The sequence below is a fragment of the Rhagoletis pomonella genome, unplaced genomic scaffold, assembly GCF_013731165.1.
Source record: "Rhagoletis pomonella isolate Grant_MI unplaced genomic scaffold, Rhpom_1.0 Rhpom_scaffold_00007, whole genome shotgun sequence".
Lineage (NCBI taxonomy): Eukaryota > Metazoa > Arthropoda > Insecta > Diptera > Tephritidae > Rhagoletis > Rhagoletis pomonella.
In genome coordinates, this window is record NW_023458561.1 from 70,028,558 (window position 1) to 70,038,072 (window position 9,515).

At 37.8% G+C, this 9,515-nt stretch overlaps 2 protein-coding genes across 2 annotated transcripts in view; one reads left to right on the plus strand and one right to left on the minus strand.

Annotated features, from left to right (window-relative positions):
• LOC118743471 (fatty acyl-CoA reductase 1) overlaps positions 1 to 9,515 on the minus strand; it is a 78,198-nt gene that overhangs the window by 50,950 nt on the left and 17,733 nt on the right. The gene's annotated exons all lie outside the window — the stretch shown is intronic.
• LOC118743473 (electron transfer flavoprotein-ubiquinone oxidoreductase, mitochondrial) lies at positions 121 to 4,840 on the plus strand. Its single transcript, XM_036476176.1, is given in 7 exon segments — positions 121 to 571; positions 2,444 to 2,557; positions 2,623 to 2,735; positions 2,799 to 3,384; positions 3,441 to 3,788; positions 3,857 to 3,944; positions 4,004 to 4,840. Coding segments are annotated over 7 exon segments (1,815 nt in total). The 5' UTR covers positions 121 to 543; the 3' UTR covers positions 4,542 to 4,840.

Sequence of the window (9,515 nt, forward strand, 5' to 3'; positions counted from 1 at the left end):
CCTTTGACATTTCTTATCAGCCTAAGCAGCAAAAATCAGGTTGGCAACGTACATGTGCCACACAAACGCACAGTCTGGCAGCGCCGCCAATGCTTTTTTTTTATTTTAGTCTTCCGCTAATTCGCTATTTAGATAGTAGAGTGAAGTTAAGAGAGCTCAAATTCATCAACGTTTTTCTAATTTTTTATTAGGTTTCACTTAATTATTCCGTTAAGCTAATAAATTGTTTTGGTGTATTTTGAATATATTTGTGTTGCTATAATTAGTATTAAGTAAAAAAAGAACAATTGTGCTGTAAATAACCGCGGCTGTGTGTTGCTTTGTGGTTCAGTGGGTCCAAAAGTCCAAACGACACCGCGAATTGTTTTCATTGTGTTACATTATTTATATATATATATATTTTTTTTTTTTGATGGTGTATTCCGTTGCGAAAATACTGTGATTATTTTTTGTGTCGCCTACACCAGCAACAAATTTATTGACGTAGTGCCTTGTTTACCTGCATACCTTCTACCTTTCCAATAACACGTTGAAACAATCAACATGGCTACCTTTCTGAGGCTGGCAAAAGGTGAGTTTATGTTGAAGAGTTTGTGGAGAACCACCAGCAAGAGGCTTGCTTACATAATTTGATAGCTAACAATAACAGAGTGTAGTTGTGTGCATCAGAAGAGTGGAAGAGAGGAGAGGAAGAGACTGTTAGTGAGCGTTGCATTCTCGTACTATAAGTACATGGCTACATACATATGTATGTATGCAACACACACACCCCCTTTTCCAAATTAGTTTTTAAACGAATTCCTAAAGTGACTATACACGTAAATTTGTGTTGGTATCTACATTTGGCTGAACTCAATTTTTGTACGTATATTCGTGTTAACTTGTTTGTAAACAACCACTTTTAAATCAAAGTCCATATTCTTATACATACGGATTTAAATTTCCGATTTGTTTAAATTTTCAAAGATTTTCTTACTCTACCTTATCTATTTGTTTGCGTTTTTATTTGCAAATAATCTAAATCTTTTTTTTATTTATTAGTTGGTTGACAGCGCTTAGTCGGCAGGTTGCATTGGGGCTGATAATTGCTTATCTCTAAATACTTTGGTTAAAATTAGCCGTTTAAATATGCTGATCTTTATTTTAATTTCATATTTTGTATTGGTATTTTAAAACTTTACAAAATTTTATGTGAGGGTGTCCCTTTGTTGGCCGACGCAAATAGGAGTAGTTGTGTAATAAAACCGGTTAAAAGTCAAATTCATCGTCATCATCTAGCTACTTATATAACCAAGTTCCCACTTCCACTTTATCTTTGAGGTACGTCAAAGAAAACATAGTCCTTTTAATGAAATTTTTTATAATTTTTTTCTGCAATTTAAGTATTTAGCTGCATTTGTTTTTTACTACTTACTTACTTTACTGCTAGGCATGGAAAAAATTTTCAAAAAACAATATTTTTTTTACTTGTCGGGCCTTGTCAGGCAATATTTTGTTTACAGAATTTAATTTTTTTCTGCTTTTTAAAGTCAAAGTCCTTTAAAAGGAATTTCAAGCAGAAATGTTCAATGTGTTGTCATAAAGAAAATCGATGTCAAATAAATAAAAAGATACAGGTCTGACATTTAATTAGGTAAGAATAACGTAACGATCGAATGTTATTTGTCAAAGATCTGTTAGAAAAAATAGATCCATCTATAGTTCTTTTCTACCTTTTCTAAGATAAATTTAATTAGTCTTTTTCCTCATAAAAGTTCCGCATACATACCAAACAGACAACCTGCCAAACTAGAGCAGTTGTATCGCCCGATATTTCTCATTTATTCAATAGTAAAGACTGTTGAGGCATTTTTACTTCCGTCCCATAAATCCCTTGAGCTAAGTAATACTTCAGCATGGCTTTCGTAAAGTTCACTTTCACAACTTTTAATGGATCGTTATGCTAGTGTTATACTACAAAAAATTTGTTTAAAATTGCGACTATAAATCGAGTATATTTTTGTTTATTTTTTAAATTGTTTGGTAAATTTACACGATGAATATGTATTTTTCTCGTTTACACATTTTCCTGTGTAATAATCGTTTTTGTTAGCGGCGTTACACAATTTTACGGGTGAAATCAAACAGCAGATGTGTATTTTGTAGCTTGTACACACTTTCGTAGTAAATTTACGCACACCACAGCAGCTATATTACACTCTAAAAAGTCCGAAATTTAAACAAACTATTCATTGAATAAGCGGCATGTAATTTTGCGAATAATAAGGTAGGAAATCAATAACCTACCTTTTAGCTAGGAAATCTACACAGGGTAATACTAGATAATTACATTGAATTTTCTTTAAACATTTTCCTAATTTCCAGAGGAGTTATGCAGTAATTTTGAGAACAAATGTTTTGCATGAAACTAGTTAATCTAAAAAGCTTTCTCTTTCGTTTCCAGCAACTAGACTCTGCCATCCATCGTTGGTGCGGAGTGCTTCAGATGCTGCCAAGTATCCAAAAATCACCACCCATTACACGATAAATCCGCGTGAGAAAGATGAGCGTTGGAAAGGTGTGACCGTCCTTTTCTTTCACATTGAAAACAATTCTCTAATGCATTGACATTTCAATTTCTAGATGTGGACATGGAGCGCTATGTCGATGAGGTGGACATTGTTATAGTGGGTGGTGGACCGGCAGGCATGTCCGCAGCCATACGTGCCAAACAATTGGCAGCCGAGCAGGAGAAGGTACGCGTTTGGCAATGGAATACTTCATTTGAATGTTAAAATATTAAAATGCTTCCTTTCCAGGAGTTGCGAGTTTGCGTAGTGGAGAAGTCCGCTGAAGTCGGTGGTCATATACTCTCGGGTGCCGTCGTAGATCCCGTTTCGCTGAATGAACTCTTTCCCGACTGGAAGGAGCTCGGCGCACCCTTAAATACACCCGTCGCCACCGATCGCTTCGCACTACTCACCAGCTCTGGGCGCATTCCCTTGCCCATCTTCAAAGGCTGGCCCATGGACAACCATGGCAATTACATTGTGCGCTTGGGACATTTAGTCAAGTGGCTGGGCGAGCAAGCGGAGGCGTTGGGTGTTGAAATATATCCCGGCTGCGCAGCCTCAGAAGTGCTCTTCCATCCCGATGGCAGTGTGAAAGGTATTGCCACCAATGATGTTGGCATCGCCAAGGATGGTTCACCCAAGGACACTTTCGCGCGTGGAATGGAATTGCATGCAAAGACAACGATATTCGCCGAAGGCTGTCGGGGGCACTTGAGCAAGCAACTAATGCAGCAGTTCAGGTTGAACGAGGACAGCCAGCCGCAGACTTACGGTATTGGTTTGAAGGAGATCTGGGAGATACAGCCAGAGAAGCATGTGTAAGTGTTGGCGAGTTGTGCTTTCCAGCACCAAAATTAAATATGAACAATAAATAAACTTTCACTGCAGAGCACACAATTGGTTGGCCCTTGGACTTTCAAACTTATGGTGGTTCCTTCCTATATCACTTGAATGAGCCCACACCCACCATTGCTGTCGGTTTCGTGGTTGGCTTAGATTACAAAAATCCCTGGATAAGCCCATTCCAAGAGTTCCAGCGTTTCAAGACCCATCCGAAGGTGCGCTCCATCTTTGAGGGTGCCACACGCATTGCCTACGGAGCGCGTGCGATCAACGAAGGAGGTTTCCAAAGTCTACCCAGTAAACTAACCTTCCCTGGTGGTTGCTTAGTCGGCTGCAGCGCGGGCTTCCTCAATGTACCGCGCATAAAAGGATCGCATTACGCGATGAAGAGCGGTGAGTTAATAAGAGCCTGCATATTTATTATTGCTTAATTGTTTAACACAAATTATGCAAACTCATAGGAATGTTGGCAGCGGAAAGTGCGGTCGAGGCGATCGCGGACGAATCAAAAGCAACTGCTGGCCTTGAACCGAAGTCTTACCCAGAGAAGTACGTGCGATTAATTCATTTAGCTCATAGTAGAAATTCTATATTTTTTTCCTCACCAGAATTCAAAACTCGTTCATCTGGAAGGACCTACGCGAAGTACGCAATGTACGCCCCTCATTCCACAACCCGCTTGGCATGTACGGCGGCCTTGCGCTTAGCGGTGTCTCCATTATCCTGCGTGGACGCGAACCCTGGACACTGAAGCATGGCCCACCTGACAATGAGTCGCTGAAACCAGCAAGCCAATGCCAGCAAATCGTCTACCCCAAGCCCGACGGCAAGATTTCTTTCGACCTGCTCTCGTCGGTAGCGCTGACCGGCACCAACCACGAGGGCGACCAACCAGCACATTTAACACTCAAAGACGATCGCATTCCTGTCGATCACAATCTGGCGATCTACGAAGGACCCGAACAGCGTTTCTGTCCAGCTGGTGTATACGAGTATGTGCCCAATGATGAGGGTGGCAACATGAAGCTGCAGATCAACGCACAAAACTGCATCCACTGCAAAACCTGTGATATTAAGGACCCTAAGCAGAATATCAACTGGGTGGTGCCAGAAGGCGGTGGCGGCCCAGCTTACAATGGAATGTAAATTATTGTAATTGCACATAAGGATCGGCGTAATATTCGTCTGCTCTTGCATTTCGTTTCAACTCAATAACAGCAATGCCGCCGGAAACTAAAACGAATAGCAATTTTGTAGATATTTAAATACTATATATAGTATATATAATTATATATGTTTATATGTAGATAGATAGAAGAACTGAATTTGAACATTGTTTAAAAGTAATTTGCTTTGTACTCAGCTAATGTAATAAAATATTTTTATATGATAAGGAAGAGCGTTATCTTCGCCTAACGAAATAGAAGTCAAGAAGAATATATATATGTGTCTGTGTTTATCTTCTTTATTTTTCAAATAATGCATAGCGTTTTAAAACGAACAAGAAAGTGTTTATACAGGCAGGTTAAAACAGAAAGTGCAAGACCGAAGAAGAGTCCTAAATACTAATATGTTACCACTTCGTAAGTGTCGAGGACTAAATGCAGACTTCAGCTGATGAAGTCCGTACTCTCATCTATCAAAATAAGTAAACAGCGAGGCCAATTGTCATTTCTAAGTTTTTTCTAATGCTTCTATTTCCAACATTTGGCGCCCAAACTAGCTGCTTAGACATGTTCCCCAAGTGACTCTTCCAGCTTAAGTCCTAAGAAGCGCTTAGTTTCACCTGATTTCTTGGACACTCGAAGAGATGGCATTTGGTGCGATCCGTTAGCCCATCCAGATTGTATGTTCGCAACTAGTCTGGCTATGTACGAATACAGCTTTCTGTGCCATAATCAGCTCCAGCCTAACTTCATTCGTCCACGTGGTGAACAAGCCCAGTAGTTCTTTAATGTTTCTCGAATCGAAAGTGAGGCTAGAAAACTATGTTAGAATTCGGTTAGAAAATGACCAGAAAAACACTAGACATTAGAAACTAATTAAAATTCAGGTAACTTGTGTGTTGTGTGTAAGTGTCTTCACCACGTGAGAGCAGAGTTTCTTTTTTGGTGTTTTAAAGGTTTCGGGATTGGTATCACTTCTGGTCTCAGGCTTAGGATTGCTGTGGGGTACTCGACTTCCGAGGCGTCAAGTGGTTTTTAGCATCGGTATAGAAATGCTATTGCCGCCAATGGATGTCGATTTGACTTTCTGGTTCACCTAACAGGTCAACCTAATATTTACGCCCGCCGCCAATTTACTGTCAACAATTTCTCATGGACAAACAACTTGTATGGGACAAACCGAAATTGAACGGCGTGCGTTTGGAGCTAAATCAACTTCAAAGATTTGTTCTGCGTGTCATTTTGATTTGACGTTTCGCACAATGAAATCAAATCCAAACGTACGCAAGCCAATTTCGGGTGATGCAGAAAGACAAATTCGACGGCGTGCGTACCAAAAAGGGATAATTCTTGCGGAGCTTATGTATTTTGCGTGAAGTGTTGCGTTTGGTTTTATCCCTGTCATGGCGTTCATTGAACTGCTGGATGGCTGTATTGTTGTAGTACATTGTCGGATTGGATCGGAACTTGATAGTTGCCCACAGCTTGCTGGCTCCGGTTTGGAGAATGCAGGTTTCTAAGTGCACTCTTCCACTTTTTCAGCTTATGTTCGCTAACGGTGCGCTCCATATCTGAATTTAGGTCCTTGGTTCTAGGATCGCCCGGCTGGGCACGGTAATTCCTGTAAGGTGAATCCCGCTTCAGCAGGCAACCAGTTCTTTGTCAAGCCATTGCTCTACTGGACAACTTGTCGCATAACGAAAACATACCAAATTATTTTTCATTTGAAATGTATCCTCAATTTTATTTATATTCTCGTTTTCTTGGGCGTCTTTGCTTAAAACATTTAGTTCACTTATTTTGAATACAATTAACTGTCTTATATATTTTTTTGTTGTTGTCCATTAAGTTTCATTTTTTCAGCTTAGCAACATCTTTTATACACTTAACAATTAGTTATAACACCATCATTCACCGTTAAAATTCACATTAAAACTTATACAACATTTTCTTTGTGTGCATATATATATATATATATATATATATATGTACATATATTTATTAGAATGCAGATTTTCTTCTTATTCCTACATATAGAATGTACGTACATGTGTACATAACTAGGTATACATTTTCAATAAATTTATTTGTCGCTATTTATAGCTTTAATTCAGTTAAAAACATACAAGTGCTGTTAGTTTGCCTAATTATTTCATTAATTTATTTATTTTTTTTATATTTATGTAATAGCATACAATTACACAGTTCAATCACTTATTTCGTATTGATTCTAAATTATCATAAGGATCATTTTTTTATGTGTATGGCGCGCGCGGACGCTTGTGTATGTATGTATGTGTGTAAAATGGCTTTGAGTTTGTTGCTCTCCAAATACTTAGCAGTGTTTTGTTATTTTTTGTACATAAATTTTGGAAATCTTTTCCGTTTTAAATGTACACAAATATACATATTTTTGTTTCTGTTTAAATTATCTTTTACATCGTGGGGCTTACCACCAAATTAATGACTTTAGTGAGCTTTTTTATCGCCCCAAACAGAACGCATTTACATACATACATATACATAAATATATTTATTATGTTTATTAGTTTCATTTTTGAGTCTTTTTTACTGACTTAAGTAAGAGTTTTATTAAAAATTGTTTCTGGGGTTGTTGTAATCAGATTTCGGAAAAGAGTAAATTAAGGTTGGCTTGTAATAAGGCGATGGGAGTACATCACTTCTCAATCGTACATTTTTGCTTTTAAATATTCGACAATAATTCGACGAGCGAACTTCCTTGAATGCACAGCCTTGTTAGCTTTCTAAGCATGCTGTACATTCACGCCCATGGCAAAAGCTCTCTTTGTCCTTCACTGTTTCAATCCCTTATGAACGAAAGCTTTAACGATGGCTTTCACATTTTTCCAGTTTAACATGTGAATATTTGAATGTTATCACAAAAGTGCCACAGGAGAAGATTTCTTTTTAAGATAACTAGTGTCGAACATACGTACATACCAGGTAAGCTGTATTTGACGGTAAAACAGTGACGCTCGATACTTAGCCCACTGCCACAGAATTTTAAAGTTTTACTTTCTTTATAAATCCGTGCACAAACTAAAAGCTCCTCCTGACCAATACTGCGCTGAAACTTTATGAATCGATATTTTCCAAAAAGGATAAAATAACCACAGCCGTATATTTCGTCTGTCATATGTCAGTAGAAGATACATAAACTGAAAATTTAAGTACATATACTACATTGTACAATAGTGTAGATTTCTTTAGAATTCTGAATACTAAACTTTAACGAAGTCATCCGATAAGAAGAAATGTGGGGCTAAGAGCAACTGAGCTATCTTTTAGTATACTAAAGAATCAGACCAACTCTGGTAAACTGCCACATACAATTTTAAACGGCTCAAGCAATTTTTTAGCATCGGGGAATTTGGTAATAAAGCTTAGAAAAATTACGTTATAGTTTTGTTTTTATTAAATATTTTTTAAACAAAGGGCTGACTCTTCCGGGGCGCTGGGACGGTTAAGGGCGGTAAGTGCCATCTGTACTTTATTTCAAACGACAACCCTTTTTAAGTGGTTGTCCTTTGACTTTACTTATTTTTTCTAAAAATTTGTTTTGTTCTTTTTCTAAAAATTTATTTTTTAAAAGTACTTTTTTGATACAATATCAGACATGAATGCATTTCATATGTAACAGTCTGGTAGATTTAAATTGTGATGAATGAAGAGAATATACAAATAATTTGGAAAACTCATTTTTGTCATTTACCTTCTCAAGGCGAGTGCGTTGTGCAAATATTACGGACTCCCTATAGTTTAGGTTAATTACGTTGGCTGCCACCCAGTATAGGGAATGTAAGGAGCCACACTGCAGCCAGAAGTCCTCTTTGTGATATATTTGAGTACACATCTACATACATATTTTGCCATGTAAATTATCCATTTATTTTCTCGTATGAAGCGGAGGAGGCTGTGATAATTCAAGGGTTTTTAGTCCGCTGAGCAATCGTTAAAATAAGTTTCAGATTAAGTTGTGGTATTTAGGACAAGTCAGGGCCGTGGCAGGGAAAGTGCTCGACGCTCTTTATCTTGCCCTCGATCCTGCAACTGCAGTGAAAGCCTTTACGCTCTTCGTCAATTGCCATTGGACAGCGTTCATTCATAAAGCCAATATCTGAGCTAAGGGAGAGTCGATCAAGACTCGAATCTGTTTCCACAAATTCGTGGCCCACTTGCGGTTGTCTTGTTCAATAAAAAGGGAGTAGTTGGTTTGACCATAATTTGCTTGACGAAATCTAGGATAGAATTTAAGGACTACCGTTCCATGGCAGATCGTTTGCAATGCTATTGCCAGTAATATTTCTGTGCCCGGGAACCCAGACTACACTATTTGTGCATAAGGTAGCCAAATCGTCTAGAACCATTCTTCTTGTTGCATTGTAGATATTAAATCGAAGACTTGTTGTTTCTATTATTCTTAACTCAGCTTTGGAGACACCACAGTACTCTGGTTGGCACTCTGGTTGGCATCCTGGTTGGATGGGTGTTGCAGCCGACTTTTCTATGTAGTTTAGAACCATCGGTGAAAGTTTAAATAGTTCCGTTTGCTTTTCAGACAATTTCTAGAAAACTTATTTTCAATGCAGGCTGGAAAGATTTTTGCCCAGTACCATTTCAACTAGTTTGAAGTTTGTTGCAAAAAGTACTGAGAGAACTTCAGGATCTTCATGTGAAGTGAAAAATAATAGGGACACGACATTTTGACCAGTTTTGTCTATTATTCTTTTTATTGTTTAATACTTACTATTTTTTTTTATAGAAAAAACAGTTGATTATCTAACAAAAATATCCAACTTTGGAGAACAATTAGAAAAATTCAACAAAATTTTACAACAACAAACAAATTTTTATTAAGAATTTTTTGGACAAAATCTAAGTATGCAGTTATATAGCCCATTTCATTGTAGCGTTGATTTTTGATAATTTTTTT